Source organism: Gymnodraco acuticeps, unplaced genomic scaffold (genome assembly GCF_902827175.1).
Source record: "Gymnodraco acuticeps unplaced genomic scaffold, fGymAcu1.1, whole genome shotgun sequence".
Classification (NCBI taxonomy): domain Eukaryota; kingdom Metazoa; phylum Chordata; class Actinopteri; order Perciformes; family Bathydraconidae; genus Gymnodraco; species Gymnodraco acuticeps.
Window position 1 is genome coordinate 7,915,036 of NW_022990295.1, and position 25,042 is coordinate 7,940,077.

Below are 25,042 nucleotides of genomic sequence, written 5' to 3' on the forward strand. Positions count from 1 at the left end.
CTTCTTCCAGGCCATTTCCATGCTAATATTTTTGTACTATTACAACAAATATTTTTAAATGCCAGACTTTTACTTGTAACAGTATTTTAAGAGTGTGATTTGTTACTACTGAAATACAGATATACCTGAGTACTTTTTGCGCCTTTGGCATGAATAAACTACTTGTGTGTCTCGTCAACGCTTCCTCGCGGGTGGTGAAATCTAAAAGCGGATGTTTTCCACTCGGTGCATTTCCGGGTAGCTCAGCTAGCTAGCTGTCCAGACAAACCGAGCAACTTTTGACAATGATAGCACTAGCATAGCTGGCTGAATTGAGTGAAAATGAAGAGCATACTGTTCATTGCCTTTCTGGCTCCTTGTTGGGTCAACTGTGCTATTAAGTCGAGAGTTATTACGGAGGAGAATCACGAAGAAAACCCGGAGTACGGTGAGTAACGCAAGCTAACTCAGGCTAACATTAGCTAGAATGTTCAGGCTTTCTGTTTTATGAACTATGTGCTTTCTAACTATCTATGTAATTAGTATTTACTGTAATTATCAACCAGTATCAATTACAGTGTAATGCTTAGGCGATGAGTCCTGTATACTTTGAATGAACACACGCAGTTTCTGCTTGGTCCTGGATGACAGTCTCTCCATGTCTTCCAGATGCTCTGAGCTCCATCCTGTCAGATTTTGAGGTGCTGCCATTGTCAGGCCTCCAGCTGCACTCCGTAAGAAAGAGGGACGTCCACACCCAGTCTCACCTGGAGCGCCTGGTGAGCTTCAGAGCCCTGCACAGGTACAGCAGCCCCCTCATGTCTCTGACACAAGCCCACCTCAGAGAACAGCTGTTGTGTACTTTGGAGTAATGATGCAGAATAAGTTCACATTTTAACAGGTGGGAGAACTACTCGGAGTACTCAAGTACCAGACTGTAGGAATACTCTGTTACAAGTAACAGTCCTGCATTCAAAATGTTACTCAAGTAAAAGTACAAAAGTATTAGCATCAAAATGTACTTACAGTTCTAAATGCAAGTGGTTTGATTCCAGAATTGGAGGACATTTCATGTCCCCCATATAAAAAATCTAATAATCCATGCCCAAAATGCTAAAACATGCACTTGTTGTGTTAAACATACTTGTCTTGAGACAAAATGTATATAAAGTTGTAGAAAAAGTGGTTTCAAAATATTATTTAAATTATCAAATAGCTCTCGAACATCCCCTAAAATGGCATTTTTCTCTTGTCCCCGCTTCTTGGTGACCAACTTGCATGTCAAATATAACATTTAAAATAGGGATTTTATTTACTTTTGTTGGTATTATTCTATTGATATATGTCTCTTGTAATGGTAAAATCAATTTGTTAAATCATAAAGATATTTTAAATAACAGTAATTTTGCACAGAAGGTGTGTCCCTCAACATGCGTTCAACCCTGTTACCCAAACCTTTTTAGATTGGCACAGGAAGTGAACAAACTGTAAGTCAGGTGACACAGTGGAAGTGACATCAGCAAGCCATGTGCTAGTGCCATGTGTAGACCAAAACTAAGTCCTCTCTTTTATTTTTCATATTTTTACAATCTTTTCAGTCTTAAAAGAGTGTGGCACTCTGACCCACTCAACCCTGTTACTGATATTATCAGAATAAAGCATATTCATGTCAAAGTTATCTTTCTTGCATTAGATATCCAAGTTTGTCCTTGCCTTGAAAGTAGCATTACATGCTACATCTAGCAATAATTCCTGAGGTTAAAGCTCAAATTAGCATTGATTTTCAACCCTGTTACTTTCAACCCTGTTACTATAATTAGAGTAACAGGGGTAATTCTTCATTGGAAAATATACATTTGATGCCTAGCTGGGCAAATCTCTTTTTTTGATGGTTTATTATCTGTTTTTCCTAAATACATAAAAACAATTATAAAATAAAAGGTTAATTTTTCAAAAATGTTGGTGTCTAAATTGTCCTCCAATTCTGGAATGACGTACATGTGTATATCAAAGGTGGAACTAATTTTAATAACTTTATATGCAGCAGGGTAGCTTGTGAATGTTACTCTAGGTGTAACTAGTATTACGTCTTATTTAAGTATTCTCTATATTTCACACTATAAATCCAAATCTGCAAAGTAACTTGTATAAGTACACTATTTACCTCTGAACATTAGTGGGGTGGAAGTACAATTGTATTTAAGTACAGTACTTGAGTTAATGTACTTACTTAGTTACTTTATACCACTGCATTTTAAACATCATTGGCCAGACTATGACATATAATCGAATGAAGAGATATTATCCTAACAAAAGTACTTTTTGAAGCAGCAATGCAATCATGTTCAGGTTAATGTATATAAGCTTTGTTTTCTTTCTTTCTTTTTTAGAAATTTCAAGCTTTACCTGACCACGAACACACACCTTTTCACTGAGGACTTTAAAGCTGTGTTTGTTGATGAACATGGGAGGGAGGAAAAGTACGATGTTCATCTTCAGAACTATTTCACTGGACATGTTGTTGGTGAGTACAAACTTCTGGCATAAGGGATTCACCAATGCTTCATTTTAAATACAGTTTTTTACCCTAATTTGGATTTCCCAGGCAAGTTTTTTTGCATGTGCAGGAGGAAAACTTTAATCTGAGAAATGATGACTAATTAAATGGCACTATTTGCCATATTATATCAGCAATACATATAATGTTGGGCTGATGTAAATACTCCTTGGTCATTTAATTGATCAGTGCACCTTTTTACTTAAAACATTACTCGATCTAGTTTGCACTTGTCAATCGTTTAATTAAAGCTTTATTTGTTCTGTGTTTCCAGGGGAGGAGAATTCCCGTGTGCAGGCACACATAGAAGGAGATGAGTTTTCTGCTCACATTCTGACTGATGAAGTCGAGTACAACGTAGAGGTAAGAACTGACTGTAACATAATCGTTTTTATGTGTAGAGTCAGAGTAGAGAGGGTACTGACCCATTTTTTAAAAATACGCTTAACCCCAAGCCATTTTATCCAAGGCATTTGACTTAGTTTGGCAGTAGAGAGGCCACACTGTTGAGGACTGTGATGGCCTTTTCAGCATTACCAAGTGCAATTGTATGCTTTACGCTACAAAACAAAAAAGAACATGGTGCTTTTGCTGTACTCAAAATCTGGGATGCTTTTGGTGTTTATGCCGTTAGATGATATTGCTTCTCAGCATAAAAAAGACTAGTCATGGTAGTGCCATCCTCTGTGATTGCCTTTTGGATATACCAGTGATCATTTGTTATATTGGTATAATAACCTGGGCTTTCTGTCTCTGATCATTTTAACAAAGGGTACGATAGTAGTTTGAAGTTATTTCTGATTTGCCCGTCCAAACTCCACCTGTAGTAGCTTATGCAAAATATGTTAAAGCTGCCAAAGAGGAAGAGGAAGGCAGCTTTTATGCCTTGTAGCCCAGTTTATCTCATGCTGAGAATTTCACATCAATCCATTTGCTTTTGTTCTCAAGTTCCACCTGTTTTTCTCTGGACTTCCAGCCCCTTTGGAGGTTTACAGATTCCCCGGCTGATGGCAGGTTGCTGGTTTATCGCTCGGACGACATCAAGAATCTGAGCCGCATCGCCTCTCCAAAAGTGTGTGGCTACGTCCACGCGGAGGCTAACGATCTGCTGCCACAGACTGCCAGGAGGAGTTGGGATGGACAGGAGGAGGTGGACCAGGAAAAGGGTGAGCTCGGCTTCTGTTTTCCTCACTAAGCTGTCGATACCTGCAAATGTGTGTGGTGCTATTCGTAGCAGGAATGTGGAGGAGAAAGAAACGGTAAGTACAGGGTTGGAGATCAAAAAAATGTGTTGATCATCTGCTCTGCGCTCTTGTTTGTGGTTAGTTTAGAGTAGATACAAAAGTAAAAGAATAACGCATGTTTAGGATAGAGAGAAGAAAGGAGATGGCTGTAATGGTGAGACAAAAGAGGTGGGTGTTAGGTTTCTGTAACAGTCACTTTAATAAAAGCCTTTTTATCTGTAAAACCTAGCCCAAGCCATTCACATACACACTGCTGACAAGTGGGTATTATGTAACAGCCAGATGCCTTTTGATTCCTTTGTGCTGCTTTGGAAATGTAAAGCATATAACCTTGATAATGTGCCAGAGGAGAAATCTAACACCTCTCACTGGCTGCTGGTTGAAAGTGCTCATCGGGGATATGATGTGAGGTGAAGGTTCTTATGGAGGAGGCATTCAAATTCATGCAGGCTCTGCTGCCCAATCAGATGCCTCCGAGTCGTCACCGGTCTCCCACCACACAGGGCAGCGCACCCCCACACTTCTGAACAGTGTATGATGTAATGCTCAAATGGGATCTCTTCCTGTTTTTCCATTTCTGTCAATCTTCAACTACTCATTGTTTTAAGACTCAAGGTTTATGAGGCATCTCTGTAGAGTCTATAAATCCCTGTGTCACAATGTTTTGCCCGGCCATATTGTATCTATACATCAAGGCCTATACTGCAAACACAAATTAGGCTTTTTATTTTGTCCACTAGATGGGTCAGTTTTGTAAGTAGTAATTCTTAGTCAACTAACACTTATGCTGTAAATCAAGCCTTAATTTTCTGGCTGACACAATTGCGTAATTATAGCGAGGCTTGTAGACCGTTACTCAGTTGTTTATGTAAATGTGAACTACATGGATCAAAACTGTGGCTTAGCTATGCAACTCTGTCTATAAGGATCTAACCGCCCACGGTTTCACTACTCTACAGCCTTTACATTGTGCAATCAACATCTTCATTATAATACGAAACAATGTGCTTTCAGATTGAACATAACATTGATGTATAGAAGTAAAAAACAGTTAGCTCTAACTGGATTTATTCTTGCTCGAAGAACAGAAGCAGCGTTTAATCAGTTCACATGCGAACTAAAAAGAATATGTGCTGCTAATTGTGAAAATGAGGGCAATTAACAATGTAATACTGGAGCATGGCCTCATTGTTTAACTTCCTTTCCTACATTAGTTTCCCTCGACTGTTGCTGCACCTCAATATGACAATGCTTAATGAACATTAGGGCTACTTTGTTCTTTTGCTTTTTGGCCGCCTGTGACCATTTTCCTTTATCTACTCCTGTGTCTCTTTGTGCCGCTGGTGCTTCTTCAGGCTTCCTCCACAGAGAGAAGAGACAGGCTCACGATCACAAGAAGAACACCTGCCCCCTGCTGCTGGTCGCAGATTACCGCTTCTTTGAACACATGGGCCGCGGACAAGAGAGCGTCACTCTCAACTACCTGGTCTGTTTCCATGATGCTATGTACCAAAAATATTCCAGAGATAATTCACCATGTAAAGCTTGAACCTGCATCCATAGGGTATTATGAGGTTGATGTATGTTTTTTATTTCAACAGTTTAGTTTGAAATCAAATGCACTAATATATGATCAGCATGTCGACTATACATGTGAATATATCTAAGGCAAGTTTATTATGCATCACACAATTCAGCAATACGGCAATTCAAACTGCTTTACATTAAACATCTAAAACATTGAGACAAAGCGCAAAAGAAACCCACCACAATGGGTGCTTTAATCCAAGTAAAACCGTTGTTAAATAGCTACAAAAATGAAACATTTGACTACAATAAGACTGGTGTCAAATAAAAGAAAGAGCAACAGATAACAATGCAGTGTTAGATATTTAATTATTTGATTTCATAAATGACAGCAGGAAGGTTTTCAGTCGGTCTGGATTTCAAATAATCGAGACTTGCAATGGATCTGTAAAAGCAAAAATAATTGTTTTTGTGATGTTTAAATATGTCTTAATGTTAAAAAAATCCTGTTTTTTCCCCATCTCACTCCAGATTGAGCTGATTGATCGAGTTGATGACATTTATAGGAACACAACCTGGGATGATGAATTTATAGGCTATGGGGTTCAGATCCATCAGGTGTGTGTTTGTGTGTGATGATCAACTGCATTTTAATATCATTTCACGCCTAACTTGTGGAGCAATTTGTGGCGTTTTAGCATCAGACATCCCTGCTATCTGACATCAGTGTGTTTGAGAACAGCATTTCTAAGGAGGAACTGAACGCCTTTGTGTTTGCCCTCCGGGGTATTTAATTTGTTCCACTGGCTTTGGGAATGAATGGAGACTCTGTATGTCATATTGTGAGTCCCGGGTTTTCTCATCTTAAAGCTATGCATTCATTTAGCTGCTCAGTTATTTTCCATCCATGCATTTCAAGAAAAACTTGTAATGTTTAGGGCTAGGGTTAGGGGGTTAGGTTAGGGGGTTAGGTTAGGGGGTTAGGGTTAGGGGGTTAGGTTAGGGGGTTAGGGTTAGGGGGCTAGGGTTAGGTTGGTAGATTCCAATACCTATAAAGAAGGCTTCAACTGCAAGCCACAAAACATGATGCTGAATGACTGATTTAGAGTTACATAGTTGTTGTTATTGTTGTTGTTATTATTATTAATAATTGCATAGTTTTGACTGAAACTGAGGGAATGATCTTCACACTATCTTTGAAATATATGATGAAGCAATCATGATGTGATATATATTTTTAAGAGGGTCTGCACCAAACAAGGGGACAACTAAGTCTGTAAAATACCTATGTAGGCCAAGACTCCTCTGCAGCACCCTCATATTTATCTCAGATATTTACCATATACTGCCCTTCTGCCATTTGGATATTTCATTAGTCCATACTGCAATTTTGAAAGATAAGACAAAGTTAAACAACTTAAAATGTATCTGTGACTTTAGGGGCAACATATATCTAATGTGTGTTATGCATCTCGGAGTCTTGACTCGTGAGTTTCCCTGAACGATGATCATGAGCCAGTTCACTGAGATTTGTTTTAAGGCTTTGTATCAACTTTGATGAATTGTTCAAAAATTGTGTCTTTGGTTACCTCTCTCAGATCATCATCAACAAGGAGCCTACAAAGCCCCCCCCCGGGCACAACGCCCGCTGGCTCAACTATAACATGAAGGACAGTCCCGTGAAAGGAAAGGTGGTCTGGGACGTGAAGAGACTTCTGGAGGTAAAAAAGGAGACCTAGAAAAAGTGTACATTAGGAGAGGAGAGGTTGGGGAAATACAGTGGATCAGTCAAAACTTATGATATGGGGATATTCAATTTAGAAGAAATGTAAGTGTACGAATATCAAGGATATGTTCGAGATCATTTGGAAAACAATTGACTGGTGAAATGTCCTGCTCGGTTCAAATATTTAGATTTTGAAATAGTTTATCCTTTTGTTAATAAAGTTAATAAATCTGGATTAGGTTTGATACATGTTTAGAGTAATGCTATCTCAAATAGTTGAATTTCAAAATGTTAATGTCCTTGTCTTAATAAGTTCATAAAGTCAATGTCATAAAACGTATACAAAAGAGAACGTCTTACAGTGTTGAGACTGCTTGTGTGAGACAGGGAGTCAAAATAACTTAAACAAATGGAAGATAATATTTTAAATGTTGTCCCTTTTTAGCAATTCAGCTCGGACATCGCTGACAACGCCTCCACTGTGTGTCTGGCCCACCTGTTCACCTACCAGGATTTCGATGAGGGAACCCTGGGGCTGGCCTACGTGGCCCCCTCCAAACCTCAGGCCCTGGGCGGCCTCTGCCCGAAACGTAAGGACGCATCCCATCATGGCCAAACGGCTTCATTTTGTGTGCTGTGTGTCTTTCTCATGTAAAACATCACCAGTATGTGGTCAATTCAGTCTGCCATGGATCCATCTCAGAGCAATTGTTTGTCATGTTTACAGACCATCTATGTTGCCCTTTCAATGACAATCTCCCACAATCATGTGAAGTTTTATAAAGCTGCTGATCTGTTTGAGTTGTCACCATAGTAACGACAAAAATTACACGCAAGTGTGGGAAAACAGATTAGTGGAGCCATGGGTTTTTTTGTACAGCAAACCGGATAGATAGATCTTTAATTTTGTCATTGTACAGGTACAACGAAATTACAATAAACTCAAGGTGCCAACACGCAACAATAAGACAATATAAAAACAACAAGACACTATAAAAACAATAAATGGGACTTAAAATAGACATGATAGGGAATATGTACATAAATAAATAATAAATAAAATTGCACGATTCCCCTCGTATTGCACGGAAGGCTTATATAATTTAAATATTAGCAGCGTTTAGTGCACATATGGCCCTGGGAAAAAAACTGAACATGAGTCTGTTTGTCCGGGAAGACATGGTACGGAAGCGCCTGCCTGAGCGCAGCCGTACAAAGTGCTCGTTACCCGGGTGGTGTACTGACATCAAGCTCTAATTTTTCTTCTTGTAGCATACTACCCGTCTAACTCTGCAAAGCCCAGTTACCTCAACACAGGCCTGACCAGCACCAAGAACTACGGCAAAACCATCCTAACAAAGGTTTGTATTCCTCGTTTTCAATCATTGTCTCGTGCAAGGCTAGTAACTGGATGCACGCGGTTTTAGCAGGATTTAATGCAACATGTCATGCAGTGTCGGCACTAAGCAGAGCAGACGCATACTATATGTGTGGGTGGTCTGAGTGAAGATGTTAACACTTGCATTTTGGCACCTCGGTTATCAGTTTCTTGCTCGCTCCTTAGCACAGTTTGAAGTGACTTTTTTACCATAACAAGAGCTTGGAGTGATTTTGTGATATTGTAACCTCTATTATAATATGTATGTTTTTTGTCAGCAATAAATGGGAGAATGTGCTATAAGACATGTTTTTTGTCCTGCAGTTTGTGCCATTCATTCCTGATCAATACAGTCGTAAACTATATGTTGTCCCATCAGGAAGCAGATCTAGTGACGACTCACGAACTCGGCCATAACTTTGGAGCAGAACACGATCCTGACAACATCCCATACTGCGCTCCCAGCGACGACCACGGCGGGAAGTTCGTCATGTACCCGATCGCTGTGAGCGGAGACCATGTCAACAACAAGGTACTCGTAAAGCAGTACAATGTTCAAATCAAACTTCAACATACAGAAGGATACAGCAGAAGCATAACCATCTGCTATACAAGAAACTATGCAGACAGTTATGAGTAAACACTGAGTTCACGCTGCATAACGAGACATGATCGGAGATGCTGAACATTCAGTGTTGGATAAATGTGAGTCACAGTTGTTCCTGTAGAACATGATGACGGTGAATATACTGCACCTCCCCCGGCATCAGCTTTAGAAACTAATATGCATGACGATGCTGAAGTTAAGGGTTTAAAATGCTGCTGTTTATCAAATGGGATTTTCCTGCACATAAACAACAAACAAGAAATCTTGGATCACATCAGTATGCATCTTTAAAAAGGCATACAAAGATAGTAAAACTGTTGATGGGGCTGTAACTTCATTCTTACTTATCCAAAGAAGAATCAAACATTTTTCACTGACATTTTATCCTTGCAGCTATTTATTTGACAGAGATTTGCATGAGGGTTGTGAAATATATCGATATTATACCAATATTGTGATATAAGACTAGATATTTTCTTAGATTTCTGCTAACGTATCTGTTTTTTCCTGGTTGTTAAAGCTACTTTACAGTACAGTTCTGAACCCACCAGACGGTTGAAGCTTTTTCTATTATGTACCTTTAGCTACTTTATATCCACATTACTGGTTATTTATTAAGAATCGAATTGTGAAAATATCATGTGAAAGCCCCAACAGTGAAGCCTGCAACAATGTTGAAATATCCATATTGAGGTATTTGGTCGAAAATATACATTTTGCCCTAATTTACATGTTGTTGTTTTAATTGTTCCACTTTTAGCAGTCCTTTGCCACATCTTCTTTCCAACACTCCCACTCACTATCTAACCCTCGTTTACTTCTCCTTCCCTCGTGAAGCGCTTCTCCAACTGCAGCAAGATCTCCGTAGGGAAGACGTTACGTTTCAAGGCCCCCGTGTGCTTCAAGGAGAGGAACAGCAAGGTGTGTGGGAACTCCAGAGTGGAGGAAGGGGAGGAGTGCGACCCCGGGCTGCTCCACCTCAACGACGACCCCTGCTGCACAGCTGACTGCAAATTCAAACCTGGGGCAAAGTGCAGGTATGAGGTCCAAATCACAGATGCATTTCTACTAAAAGTCTAAAAGCTCACAACATTTGATGAATTGAGCTTCAGATGCTTCTAGTTTAAGGCACACACACATTCCCACGTGTCTGTTCTCTCCACAGTGACAGAAACAGCCCTTGCTGTAGGAGCTGCAAGTTTGAGCATGCAGGAATAAGATGCCAGGAACCCATTAGTGCGACCTGTAAAGGCATCTCCTCCTGCACTGGTGAGCGCCTCCTGCTGGTCTAACACAAGAACTGCGCAAACGTTTTTTATACATTTACACCTCTCTACCTTCCTAACACTAAGAAAGTGGATCACATCACTCCTGTTCTGAAGTCTTTACACTGGCTTCCTGTGTGTCAAAGAATAGATTTCAAAAATACTGCTGCTGGTTTATAAAGCACTGAATGGTTTAGGCCCAAAATACATTTCTGACCTCCTGCTAAATTATGAACCATCCAGATCTCTCAGGTCTTCAGGGACTGGTCAGCTTTCTGTCCCCAGAGTCAGAACTAAACATGGTAAAGCAGCGTTCAGTTATTATGCTCCAAATATCTGGAACAAACTCCCAGAAACCTGCAGGTCCGCTGCAACTCTGACTACTTTTAAATCCAGACTGAAGACTTTTCTTTTTGCCGCTGCTTTTAATAGATCTATTCACATCTTAAACTGCACTCTAACTTTTATCCATGTACTTTTTCTTTTAATGTTTATTTTATTATCTTTTCTTTTTAATGACTGATTTTAAATGCCATTTTCTTAAAGTCTTTCATTTTTTGTAAAGCACTTTGAATTGCCTTGTGTTGAAAGGTGCTATATAAATAAACTTGCCTTGCCTTCCTTTCACCTATTAGGCAACAGCAGTCAATGCCCCCCTCCTGAAAACGCTGAAGACAACATGGTGTGTGTTGACAACGGTCGCTGTCTCAATGGAGAGTGCAACCCTTTCTGTGAGGCCATGCAGAACCTTCAGTCCTGCGCCTGCAACGGTGAGAGCTGCTGTCACAAGTGGATCGATGTCAAATGTTTGGCCAATGGAACAGCAGAGTCCTAGTGATCATGGAGGCCCCGGAGTTTGACATGAAACATCAAGACATTTGAAAGAAGTTGAAATCATACCTTGGGGAAATATTTCTTCAATTCTGAAATACATAAAAACATTAGAAGGGCCTCTGGTAGATGTGAAAATCCTACAAGCCAAACAGTTAAACAACCTTTTGTTTAGTTTACATCCAGATATAGGATTTTTAAAGATTGTTTACAGGTCTGAATGACTGGATGTAATGTGTGCACTGCCACTGTTAATGCAGGATAAAGTTATTATAACTATTTAAACGTTTTCTGTTTGCAGAGACGGAGGACTCCTGTAAAGTGTGCTGCAGAAGGAGCGATGGCGCCTGCGCCCCCTTCATCCAGTCCAATACTAGTCTCCTTTTCCTGCGCAAAGGCAAACCCTGCACCGTGGGCTTCTGTGACGGGGGCGTGAGTCACCAAACCTCTTATATCTGTCCATCAGCTGATTGTACCATGTTTAGTTATTTGTGCTTAGTTCCTATTACTGTCCAGCTCTGAAAAGCCTTGTATGAATGATATATGTTTTAGCTTTATTTGGCTGTTTGAAGATCATCAACTTCTTCCTGTTTTGAATACAGGGAAAGTGCATGAAGCAGGTGCAGGACGTGATCGAGAGGTTGTGGGATTTTATCGACAAGCTGGACATCAACACATTTGGTAAGTTTGTTACAACAGACCACTAATCATGAGAATGTGTCAAATGTAGGGTTTTTACAAAATGTAGTTCATTTGATTCTTTTTTAGGTTTCGTTCGAAGCCTTAAGTGCCTGCCGTCAGAATGTATGAAAAATGAAAAACACCTCTTTTTAATAAATACAACTTGTCAGAGTGTACCCCTTTATGTGCATGGCAAACAAGCTGAAATATGTTGTTGTTGTTAGGAAAAACAACAACAAATGTGGATTAAGCAGAATACTTTGTGAGATCAAATTGACTACAGCTTTGTTTCATATATTTTGACTTTTGGACAAAATAAATGCTGTTTTTATAATTATGTTGTCAACATGATGAATGATGCTGCAAACAATGAAGCTGCACAGCATTCTGTACAGCCCTAATAAAGCAGACCTAAGGATTTGAAAAGTCATTATCTTCTTTTGGATGACCATCAGCTGAGTTACCTTTTCTGTTGTTCCTTCTATCCCCCTAAACCCCATCAGGAAAGTTCCTGGCTGATAACATCGTGGGTTCCGTCGTGGTGTTTTCACTTGTCTTCTGGATTCCTCTCAGTATCCTCGTTCACTGTGTGGTAAGAATCTGCTGCTCATGGATTTTTATTAATTTCCAGCAGTCTTTAGTTTTTCAATCATCATTATACTATTATACCATTTTTTACTTAGTCAAATGTTGACAGTCTTTTGTGGTCTTTTTCCGCAGGACAAACGTCTTGACCAGCAGTATGAGGATAACACCAAGTCCCTTTACTACCCTCCAAGCGTAGGTTTCTCCTCTCTTAAATGCCCAAATAGGATCCTGTGCACTAGCCTTGCTGCCACACTAACTTAACTAATACAACCCCACATGCTGACAGCATTAATAAGAGAGGGAGAGGGGAGTCTGAAGCCTGATTGTTCAGGTTGAGTTACTCGTTTTTTTCTGAATCTCTGTCGCCATTAAAAATCAGAAACATATTTTTTCTTCATTAGACTCAAAGCACAATGAAAACAAAGCCAAAAAACACAAAGCCTCTCTCAGTGTAGGTAAACAAATAAATAAAAGTAAATTGGCGCTAAAGCATGTTCAACCATTATTTGAGATTAATTATACAATGTAACCGTTATTACAGACTTGATCAAAAGCTAAACACATTAAGATTACTTTAAGTAAACAACAAACACAGCAATACAATGTGTATTGTAATAAATAAAGGTACAAAATAAATAAAAGAATAAGGGGGGCTTACTTCTTGAATTTGACTAAACATATCAGTTTTTTTAACAGTGTAAAAAAAACATGAAAAATGAATAATATTTGATTATGTGCGACACAACTGGCCTTTGCAACCCTTCTTACAAAAGAATCTTCTTTGGTTAATTTTCTTTTAAAGGCCCTGTAAAACAAATGTTTACAATCAGTACATGATGTGATTAAGTTAAAAAAGCTCTCAGACAAGAACACAGATACTAATGAACATTTAGCCTTATAAAGATTTCCGTAACACCATTCCCAAGACAGTCCTGAGACAACTGATGTTTAGTCTGAGTGTTGAAAGCACGTGGTGAGAGCAGACCACACATGGATTCAGAATCCATCAGTCAGCCTCACCGTCAGGTTCCAGCTCCGTTGACCTGTGCATCACTCTTTGCCTTGGCCCTTTTCATTCTCATTGGAACTGCAGCAGATGGTGGAAGTTTGTAGTAGGGCTCCCGCCATAGGTGAGTGCGTCTGGCTTGGTGTTGCGTTGCCATGGAGTCCATGATGATGCATGGTCAGCTGCCCACGTTTGGGATACTCCTGCAGTCACTTACTCCTTGATGTAATCACTGATCTGTTTGCACGTTTCCTGCGTCTTTGAGAGGCTCAAACTGAAGCTAAGCTAATGTGACTGGATAGTTGTAATGTTGTCCACACAGCAGAGTCTTATCTGATCAGAAATTACCTCAAGAAAGCAAGATTGCATTTTAGGAGTATTCAAACATCGAGAGGACTGAACAGGTTGCACCTTGGTTGTGTTTTGTGAAATCGGATGCCGTGTGCGTTTTTTAAGTTTGTATCTGCTGCTGTTCAATGCTCCAAGAGAGGGTGTTTGTTATTCGTTATTTTATTTGACTGGCTGTGTACAATGTGTTCTGTTTAGGCTGATTGGGAACTTGTGGAGACTGAGGGTGCATTCCTCTATAGACGTTTTTCATGGCAGACATTTTGACAGGAAAAGCAAAGCAGCAACTAATGACATTAATGATGGCAAAATTCCACTTAGGTGTGACAGGAAGTCCTTAAAGTGAGCCAGCATGCACAGTGTGGATGGACTGCAGCCATTATTAATATTAGTTAAACCTTTGATTGACAACACAAAATGTCCACTGTGAGAAATGTTTCTTTTTACTCATTCCCACTTTGAAAGGGGGTGCTGTGGGTGGAGATGGCTGATGGCTATTAGTAAATTATTTGTAAGTATAATTGAACAGCTTTAGAGTTCTGATTATTAACTATAATGTGATGATGAAGATATAAGTAGAATGGAGTAAAAAGGGAATGGATCCCTCCTCAGTCGGAGACAGTCAGATTTGTTGTGTTTTGGTCTCACATGTTGTTCTCGCTCTGCAGAGTCAAGAAATGCTGAACAATCTCGAGTCGGCGTCCGTGCGCATCGTCAAACCTCCCTTCTTCTCCGCCGGCCGGACCGTGCCCTCCTCCCTGCCCCCCCCGCCTCCGCAGCAGAGCCCGGCCGGGGCCTCTCCCGGGGTCAGCACGAGTACCCAGGCCCCCGACCTGAACTCCGGCTCCATCCCGGACAGCGCCGGGGGGCCGCGGATGGCCACCATCCAGGAGGACACCAGCAGCGGCTCTCACCTGGGAGAGGAGGGCCTGTCGGACGATTTCACAACCGCAGGAGCCTCCTCGTCGGCTACGAAATCCTCCTACGAGGATCTGACCGATCAGAACCCGCAAAGCCGGGACCGGAGGCGCCTCAAGAGGCAGGACTGCATTGACACAAAAGAGACAGAGTGCTGAGAGCACTTTTAGTTTAAAAGCATCCACATGTACATGGTGTGTGTTTTAGGGTTGGCCAGATGAAACCTGCTCTGTGGAAATACATCCGCCACAGTTCGGCTTCCCAAACACATTCAATTATCTTTTTGTTGAATATGCAATTAAAAAAAGGTGAGCTATTTTCGTGGATCAGTTAGCTTAAAAAAACATCACGTTAACAGCCCCGTATGTGCATTTAGTACTGTCTTCAAAGCAATGCAACCTTTGCCCCACTGGCAGATTAACAGGTGAATGATGTGAAATAATATCGATGATGTAGCTGTGGTTATTTTACCGTAAATTAAACATTTCAGTGTGCTCAGCGGCACAACTTGACTTTAAAATGCTTTTTTTTTTAACTGAATCAAAACTGCACTTGAAGTATTTTTCACATCACTGGAAAATGAAATATGTTCTTACTGTGTTTCCTTGATGGTCTCTTTAAAAGATATTTTATTATAGTTTAACCCTTTGAACCTATTAGTTTGTATTTGTCCAGCTGTTGACAGTCATGTTGTCTTCATGGAACAACATGGTGCCTTTTCTGAATTTGTGCCTCATCATTCTGAGCCAACGTATGTCTTTGCAAAGAGCTCCAGTATACGAGGCATGAATATAGACAGTCATGAATTCAGTGATTTAAGAAACTTCCTGAGGTGATCAATTGATGTGTTTTTTTTATTGTGTCAACACGAGTAATGCATCTGTTATTTTATGCTGTCTCCCCACTGTTGCCTGCTGTGTGACATGTTGTAAAATACATGAAATCTAGATCAAGGGAAAAACTAAAGTGTGGCTAACATGTACTCTCCTGGATTAATTTGAGCTGTTAGACAACGAGCAGATGTCGTGTGTCATATATTCTGATGTGTATATTCTTAATGTTTCTATACTATAAAAAGTAAACCCTTGAGGTCCTTTTTTTTTAAGTTCGTGCTTGTATTGTCTACGCATCTCAAAATAAAAATATCTTTATTGTGCATTTCAAACATTCGTCACATTTTAATGGAAAAAAACTGATCAAAGCTGCTTTGTTGTTTAAAAGCAGGAATGCACTCCTGTGTGAGGCTTTCCGGTTACTCTGGAATTAACATTATTCCTCCACAGATGATCCATCTCTGTATGATATTTCAGATCCTCTCCCTCACTGGTCACAGAGGAGGCTGCTCTCGGGGCTCTTGGCGTCCACGTCCCCCCAGTACGGCAGGATAAAGGGCAGGTGGGCCACGCGACTCTCCAGCAGCTCCCACAGGTGCTGAGACACAAACTGGTTCCCCTCCTGGGACAGATGCAGCCCGTCAGACAGAAAGGCTGTGTAGTCCTGTGGACCAGAGGACAAAACAGGAAGGCTATAAAAGTAAATTCATATATACGCCGCGATCCTGAGTCGAGGCTGATCCTGTTGCTGTGGTCCTGTGTCCTGGATCCTCTATCCTGAGTTCTGGATCTGAGTCCTGGACTTCGAGTCGTGGCTGAACCTGTCTCTGTGGTCCTGCCTGACTCTCAAAATACTACTTCCCTGATTACTCCCACAGGATTGTTGACATCCTTGTAGATTCATCTTCTTATTATAGACACATGCATTTCCAAACATTTGGTCTACCTATGCTGTAAAATGTATCATCTCTTCGATTTACACACGGCATCTATTGCACGTCTGTCCGTCCTGGGAGAGGGATCCCTCCTCTGTTGCTCTCCCTGAGGTTTCTCCCATTTTTCTTTAAACTGTGGGTTTTCTCTGGAAGTTTTTCCTTGTACGATGTGAGGGTCTAAGGACAGAGGGTGTCGTATTGTCATACTGATATTCTGTACACACTGTGAAGACCACTGAGACAAATGTAACATTTGTGATATTGGGCTATATAAATAAACATAGATTGATTGATTGAAAGGTCAATGCTTTCAGTCAATCTCATATTGAGACATTTGAAACCTAAGGATGCAGGATTGACGATACATACTACATTTATATACAGGGCTCGACATTATAAATGGCCCGCTGGCCTGGAAGCACTATTTAGACACCCCGGGCCAGCATAACGTACTTTCCACTTGCCCGCTCGGGCCACTAAAATGATTGCTTTAAAAAATAATGTGTCCTGTGGTATTGGTATTTTGTTAAATTGTTTCATTTATTAACGCTACAACATAGCGTTTCGTGAGTTGGTTGTCGTTGTTGGGTGAAAAGCAAACAGCTGTTTGCACAGCGCGAGCAGGCTCCCGTGAGCGGGAGCGCGCTCCTTCACTACAGACTATCGCGCCACCTAACCATTCGCCAAAATGTTTTTAATACCACCGGTAACCGGCCAAGCACCGGGCAAAAAACTATCTTCAAATAAAAGAAAGTTACCGGAGGAGTTCAAGGAGAGTGACAGGGAGTATGAGAAGAAGAGGGAGAGAACGTTTCAGCCAGCTTGATCGATGGAGTTGGCTTCTAGTGGTGCAGTGACGCATCCTAAAACCCTAAAACCCTTCACTGGCTTCCGGTAACTGCTAGAATCCACTTCAAGACACTGGTACTTGCTTACCGTGCTGCGAATGGATCTGGCCCTTCGTACATCCAGGACATGGTTAAACCGTACACCCCAGCGCGTGCACTACGCTCTGCATCAGCCAAACGACTTGCTGCGCCCTCGCTGCGAGGGGGACCCAAGTTCCCATCGGCAAAAACACGTGGGTTTGCTGTCCTGGCTCCAAGATGGTGGAATGAGCTCCCCATTGACATCAGGACAGCAGATAGCTTGCACATCTTCCGGCGCAAACTGAAAACTCATCTCTTTCGACTCCACTTCGAGCGTTAGAACTATTAACAAAGCACTTATATACTAATAAAGGACTGGCTTATCTAAAGCCAGTTGAGTAGCACTTGAAATGTTTGGCTCTATGAAACCTGATGTACTTATATGATTCTGTTTTCTTCAAGGTTGTGTCTTCCTGGTCGAATGTACTTATTGTAAGTCGCTTTGGATAAAAGCGTCAGCTAAATGTAATGTAATGTAATAATCTATCAATTAGATTTATGATTCGAAAATTATAAAAGTAGGGTAGACATGTGGATAATATCCGGCTGAACAAAACGTGAATTTATCAAACAGGTTTGTTTTCCACAGACCTTATTTACAGCTATTTTCCAAAACCCTGTGGAGAAATCCCATTGCTTTTTTGTCGAGGAAACCATCAGCTTACTTCCTGGTTTTAGGACGCGTCACTGCACTGCTCTATATGATGCCAATATAAACAAGGTCTATTGTCGGCTCTGTACATCAATGCCGACCTATGCTGACAAGTAAGTGAAGAGTAGAGAATATAAAGGTATTGGCTATAGGGAAATGTCCCAGCGGATAATGAAGGTTCTAATCTATTACATTACATTTCTAACTCCTGATGACAGGAAGGCAGAAAGCGCATTATACAAATAATAATACTCATAATAGCAGACATTTTTTAACAATGACCACAATATCATTATTTTAATAAACCAAATATTAACAATTGAGGAAAATGAGGAAGAACTGATGATTCAAATGTTGTAGTACAAGTAGTAATGTAGTTTGTGCATACATTACTATTGCAACAAATGTGTTCATTTTCTTCATTATTAGTCGATTTTTTTTGGACGAATGCAGTGGTTACAATGGTGGGGCCAGTGATAATACAATTCTTGTACCCTGGAATTGTACCCTTAATGTCTACCCCTGAATAGAATCATTAATATCAAACAAAATACTGACATCTTTGACTGCCTATTCAATTTCTTAGCTTAAAATTCTATACGAATATTGTACAAATTCTGCCGGCCTTTTTTTTTTATAGCTGTAAGAGCCATTTAGGCACATTATTTGATGGTAATGAATTATGGTTTGGTGAGCCAATTGAATATTCTTTAATTGAACTTGAATGAGCTGAATAACTATGAATTATAATTATACTGACGTATTATTTTTCTTATGGACTGCTCTAGTTTTATGTTTTGTTATTATTCATAGCAAGCGGAATGTAGTAGCGTGCTCAGGTATAAATGACGCTGCCAGCGTGACACAGCAGGAAGTCTAGAGAGGAAGTTGGAAAAAAAATGTGACCGCACACATCCGTACGACTGTTGGATTTGTTTGTTTATATGTTTAAATACCGTGCAAAGGTTGCAAGTCGGCATTGGGCCGCCAGCTGATCCATTGAACCTCCTAATAAAGCATTTGAATGGAACGAGCAAGGTATTTGGATTTCTTGAACATACGTGAGTCAATACTCAAATTCGCCTCTTAGACTAAGTGACCTTTGAACATTCCTTTTTGCATAATTGGCCACTACAATAGCTTTTATGTCATGTGACCCACTTACTCTAAATTGATGCAGCATTGTATTTGATTGTATCTCCTTTGTTGGATTTTAGTCCACTTTCTATTTCATGACTATTTTTAAGAAGTTCTTAAGGTGTTTGCTGCACAAGCCTACCAATGATACTAAGAACAATGGGGTGCTCCAAAAACAAGAGGAAAGACCTCTGGCCAATGTTTGTGGTAGTTCAGGCAATGGAAAACTGCTTAATTTACATATAAATGATTATATCAAATAGAAGAAGCACTACAATCCATCAATAACAATTACGCACCTGTCCATCTTTCTGCATGAGTGTCCAGAGGTCCAGCACGTCTGCACCACACTGACTGGCAGCTTGGACACACGCCTGGGCATACTGACCCGCTACAGAGTTATGGCGATTGAGCGTACATCCTGAAAAAGAGATGAGCAAGCACTCTTATTCTTTGTAGGCCTGAAGCGTATACATGGCTTGTGTAAGGACAGAAGAACAAGAGAGAGGAAACATTGTGAATGAGCGTTACCTTTCACAATGCACTCCTTCTCCCACGCTGACTCATTAATGGGAGGAGGGGTGATGAAGATGACTCTGTCTGCTGACACTCCCACTGAAGCCAGAAACCTGGTGATCTCCTTCAGGTTCTCTGAATACTCCTGCAGAGGGACGTGCTGCTGTGGGTTTTTATCTTGGTAACAGGAACCAATGAAGGGGGGATACATTTATAAAAAGGCAGATTATTATTGGTGACAATGTGTCTGTTAAACATTGTTTTCAGTCAATTATCTAGAATAATCCCCCAAAAAATGTATATACAAAAAAGTATGCCGTTTATGCTATATATTGTCCTACAGTTAATGTATCAAGTGGCGGTTCACACCTGCAAAAGATTATAAAATGTTTTATATAAATAGCAAAGGTTGTGTTAAGATTTGTTGGAGTAGTAAACAAAGCACCACCTTTCAAATATTCATAAAGCAAAAGAAAATCCAACATGGGATCATGTTAGAAATGTGGGTCTTCATTACGATTACGAAAATAAATAGTATATATTGTTTACTTTGTGTATACTATGGCATACAATACATAGTATGTTGGTCAAAAACCCAAAACTAAAATTGTATACGATAAAAAAAAGTTAGAATGTCAAAAGAAAGTCATAAGGCGCATTAGGCGCATTCCCACTGCGGTACTTTTCCCACAAAGGTTCATGTGAACTTAGTTCATGTGAACTCTTAAGTACAGATCGCGTTCACACTGGAAAAAGTCCCTGGGGGTGGATTCATGGATGTATAATAAGAACTGGATACAGCGTGGGAGGCGGGGCCTCATTCATTCCTATGAGAGCTGCTCATTAGCGCATGATGATAAAATGGCCCAACTTTTGAGAGAGTGAAACGTCACAGATTACCCAGCATGCCTGAGAAGTACCCGTATGTGCACTCATAGAGCATGCGCAACTTTAACCAAAATACTCGTTCACATCAAGCACGTCAATTTGCGTACACGTAACAGCACCGCGCGTTCATGACAGCATGGTAATGGATTGTTGTTATCATGGATTTGATATGAACGAGGCGGCAGTTAGCAGCTAGCGGCTAGCTAGTAATGATGCTAATGTACACATCAATCGTTATGTACTTATATTACGCTGTAACAGGATCTAGTGATATCCAACAGAGCTTCATTTAGCATGAAATAATTATTGCACTGTATATATATATATATATATTTATATATAGCCTATTTATATACAGTGCAATAAGCTTCTTAGTGCAATACGAAGCTACAGGGACGTTAATAATGTCGGTAATATTAACTTTATTTAATACAACATTTACGGTACAAGATTTAATCATACAGCCCATGTAGTATGATAATGAATTACAGCAAACATGTGCAATATATCCATTATTACAGCTCCGTGGGATGGCAGTAAGACGATATGGATCCGTTCTCATTGTGCATCCATGGGTAAAGATAAACGCAACTCACATTGGTTCCTCATACAGCATCTCTGTAAACTACGTGTATTCACTGAATTTCACTCTCTGCCTTTAACGGCTCGTTGTAGCTCCAATAGCTCCAGCCCCACCCTCCCTGTGAGCACAGTGTGCTCTGATTGGTCGGGACACGTAACATGAACGTGCCGGGCGGCGCGGTCCCGTGGGTTAGATGCGCGTTCATAATGCAGAGGGAAATAACTCTCAGAATAACGTTATTAGCACATTTTTACAACTTGAGGAACGAATGTTTTTAATAAGGGCTATACAAGTGTTCATACTGGATAGTTTATTTAGTTTAAAAAAAATTATCCAACGAGTTACAGACCACTCTTTCCCCATGTAAGTCAATGGGAAAAAGTGTTTCCGGGCCTGGCAACCAAACGGAAGTGTAGTACCGCCGTTTGGCCAGCACGAATATTTTCATCTGAGTCCGGCGCACTTCCTGGGGGCTTGGGTGGATTAGGCAAATGAAGCCGCTGACGTCACTTGTTCTTCTTCTGCTTTGGGCTTACTGGCAGGCCGCAAACCACTTCACGGCGTATACTGCCGCCCAAAGTCCCCGGCCGGAAGTCCCCGGAGTTGGGGACTGGCTTCAGTCGAAGCTGCTGGGACTCCCAGCAGCTTCTACTGAAGCCTTCCGAGTAAATCGCCAGAACGCCGACACCTCCTCATCTCCACCGCTCCCATGTTTTATTTTGTGTTGCCATAAGTTAGTCTCTCTGCGCTGGGCTAATGCTAATAATGCTAATGCGAGGATAATAAAATGGCGGCTTCACAAAACTTTTTGTGAGTTTTACGGGGCGTGGTTTGCAATCCGCCCAGCAATCAGAAATATAGCTCTTTTCTCACAAGAGAGCCGCACGAAAGTCCCTGCTCTCTAGCAGGGACTTTCGTGGGGGTAAAAAGGTTCACATGAACTAATTTTAGTACCGGCTCTTTTTGGTGTGAACGCGATAAAAGAGTTCACATTAACTAAGTTCACATGAACCTTTGTGGGAAAAGTACCGCAGTGTGAATGCGCCTATTCACACGAAAAGAGCTACATTTCTGATTGGCTGGAAGGATTGCAAACCACGCCCCGCAAAACTCCCAAAAAGTTTTGTGAAGCCGCCATTTTATTATCCTCGCATTAGCATTATTAGCATTAGCATTAGCCCAGCGCAGAAATGCAGAGAGACTAACTTATGGCAACACAAAATAAAAACATGGGAGTGGTGGAGATGAGGAGGTGTCGGCGTTCTGGCGATTTACTCGGAAGGCTTCAGTAGAAGCTGCTGGGAGTCCCAGCAGCTTTTACTGAAGCCAGTCCCCAACTCCGGGGACTTCCGGCCGGGGACTTTGGGCGGCAGTATACGCCGTGAAGTGGTTTGCGGCCTGCCAGTAAACCCAAAGCAGAAGAAGAACAAGTGACGTCAGCGGCTTCATTTGCCTAATCCACCCCCAGGGACTTTTTCCAGTGTGAACGCGATCTGTACTTTAGTTCATGCGAACTAAAGAGTTCACATGAACCTTTGTGGGAAAAGTACCGCAGTGTGAATGCACCTACTTCTATTCTATTGAATAGTGTCTATAAAAAGGACAAAGAATTGTATGTTCTAACAATGTAAACAACATGTAAATAGTAGTGAATACGATAAGCATGAAGAATTGTGTTGGATCACAACGAAGGTTTACAACACAGGCTGTGTGTTAATAAGGTGTTAGTGAAATTGTACCTTGCAGAGCACAGTCGTTGGATCCAAAGAAGACCGTGACAGCAGCTATGTTGTTTTCTTCTGAGTTGGTGCTGCTGAAGAGGCGAGGCAGCAGTATCTTACCCCACCTGGAGTTGTAGCCAGACAGCCCTCTGTTTAAAACATCACATTTCCTGATGGAGAAAAACAGTGTGAGAAAAAGTTTTTAGAGAGTACTTGTCCATGGACAAGTGAGTTTGGCAATTTACTTGTCCGAATACATTTTTCACTTGTCCAGAATGGACAAAAATTGGGGCCACTGGAATCTTCTTCTTCGCCATCGTATTTTACATTTTCCCACGGTTTTTATGACACCGCTAACGTAAGTGAGCGGTAAGATTTTACTGCATCACACAAAGGGTTGGGTATCGTTTGGATTTGAACGATTCCGGTTCTGCTTTTCGATTCCGGTTATTTTCGGTTCCGGTTCTTTGAGAAGGTCAAAATAAGTGCCATGACAAACTGGGAGAAAAATATATTTCTGAAAACATTAAGTCAAATCTGTATTCCTATTTACAAATCACTTCATACTGTTGAATTTCTTACAGTTATTGAATACAATTATATAAAAATAAGCTCTGCATTGTTTAGTTAGTTCTAAGTGGTGCAGTTTGAGAATGTACAATTTGCCCAGTCTCCTCTGATGTTACACTGCAACCTGCCTGTGAGACAGAGTCCAACCACACATGTCCAACACATAGGACATAACCTAATAATACATTATATTTATAGCCTATAGGCCTAGCGCTTTTTTACAACTCAAAGACGCTTGCACGCATTTATTTAGCCTACTTTTACAAACAGTGAGCAGCTGCTCACTGTTTGTAAAAGTATATAAATAGTATTTTCATTTCAATAATGTAGCTACTTTCTATACCCTGCTTCATAAACAATACTGACATCCCTGTGCTCCTCCGAGTCTGGGGGTCCGAGGATGTGAGGACAGCGCGAGGACACAGACAGGGAGGCTCTTTACTTCATAAAGGAAATGGCGGTCAATATTAACAACACATGAGCTAAAACGCTGAGAGAGAGAGAGAGAGAGAGAGAGAGAGAGAGAGAGAGAGAGAGAGACGCTGAGCTGCACCGGGCAGCGATCAGCTGATACGGAGTATAGAGAGAGAGAGAGCTGCGGTCCGCGGGGCTCGGCCTCGCTTCCTGTCCTCACAACTCTTATTAATCCCGGTACCGGACAATTGTTATTTGTTCCTACTAGTTTTGCTTCCCAACCCTGCCACTGTGCTACACTTCCCGCCCCGCCCCGTCTAACTGTACAGAAAGCGGCGAGATGCATTTTCTTAGGAATCGACAAGCAGAACCGAAACTAACATTTCTAAACGAACAATGGCGGACACGTACAATTTGCGAATGAGTTCTGCCTTTTGTAAACTGAAAGTATTAATAATTTGTCAATAAATCAGGGCGAAAAACGTCACTTGTCCGCCGGACAAGTCAATTGAAAGATCTACTTGTCCGATATTGTAAATAACACGTCCCGGACGGTGGGACGTGTACTTTTTCGCACACTGGAAATATATTTTACATTCAGATATTAGTCAATGGTGCTTTATTTTTGGTTGATAACCTACATTTAATTTTTTTAAAAAGTGAAATATAAAATAAACATTAAGACGAGCACTTTCATTAAGGTTACAATATATTAAGAACCAATAAATATAGTAAATACGTACCTCGCTAGCTTGTGTGCAATGTCTGCACCCCAACCATTGGGTTGAAATGAACCCTGAAAAAAAACACAGCAGTTGTATTTGTTCCAAAAGTTAAGCTAGTAGCTAACGTTAACTGTGACTACTTTAGAAGTTAGAAAGTTAGAAAGTTAGCATTAGCTGCTAGCTTGCAAAATACATCAGCCTTTAAAATATGTTTTGCATGAGCTTACCTGTGTGATGGAGTCCCCAAATAAAATCACTTTAGGCCAAATTACTGTTTTGATTTTAGACATATTGAAATGAAACTGAACTGGCTGCACAAAACCTAACACTTCCGGGTTATGAGGGATGTTGGTTGAGACGTTTTAACAAACTTCAAAAATAAAAAACATATTTACATTTTTTAAAGTATGCAATTTACGAGAAAACGTATTCAATAGAAAAATCAACACAGTATAGGAGACAGGATTAATTCCAGGACTGTATA

General features: G+C 40.7%; 2 protein-coding genes across 4 annotated transcripts; one reads left to right on the forward strand and one right to left on the reverse strand.

The window, feature by feature from the left end:
* The first annotated feature begins 180 nt into the window (after positions 1–180).
* LOC117549910 (disintegrin and metalloproteinase domain-containing protein 17-like) lies at positions 181–15,820 on the forward strand. Of its 3 annotated transcripts, none has more exons than XM_034222048.1 (20): positions 181–427; positions 649–781; positions 2,370–2,503; positions 2,811–2,899; positions 3,513–3,702; positions 5,136–5,266; positions 5,839–5,925; positions 6,906–7,028; positions 7,479–7,623; positions 8,306–8,394; positions 8,791–8,943; positions 9,856–10,055; positions 10,184–10,287; positions 10,919–11,053; positions 11,416–11,546; positions 11,717–11,795; positions 12,299–12,387; positions 12,516–12,575; positions 13,477–13,513; positions 14,406–15,820. In XM_034222048.1, exons 1-20 carry the CDS (start codon positions 322–324, stop codon positions 14,789–14,791), a joined length of 2,601 nt encoding a protein of 866 aa, XP_034077939.1. In that variant the 5' UTR covers positions 181–321; the 3' UTR covers positions 14,792–15,820. The 3 variants fall into 3 exon arrangements, with proteins under 3 accessions (XP_034077939.1, XP_034077941.1, XP_034077940.1); XM_034222050.1 differs by lacking the exon at positions 13,477–13,513 and adding an exon at positions 14,203–14,248 and having other exon boundaries at positions 14,406–14,656; XM_034222049.1 differs by lacking the exon at positions 13,477–13,513.
* On the reverse strand, positions 15,787–25,012 carry iah1 (isoamyl acetate hydrolyzing esterase 1 (putative)). Its single transcript, XM_034222053.1, has 6 exons — positions 24,786–25,012; positions 24,577–24,629; positions 22,868–23,019; positions 19,673–19,834; positions 19,441–19,562; positions 15,787–16,152 (listed from the first exon to the last, which is right to left on the reverse strand). Exons 1-6 carry the CDS (start codon positions 24,846–24,848, stop codon positions 15,976–15,978), a joined length of 729 nt encoding a protein of 242 aa, XP_034077944.1. The 5' UTR covers positions 24,849–25,012; the 3' UTR covers positions 15,787–15,975.
* Positions 25,013–25,042: the final 30 nt, after the last annotated feature.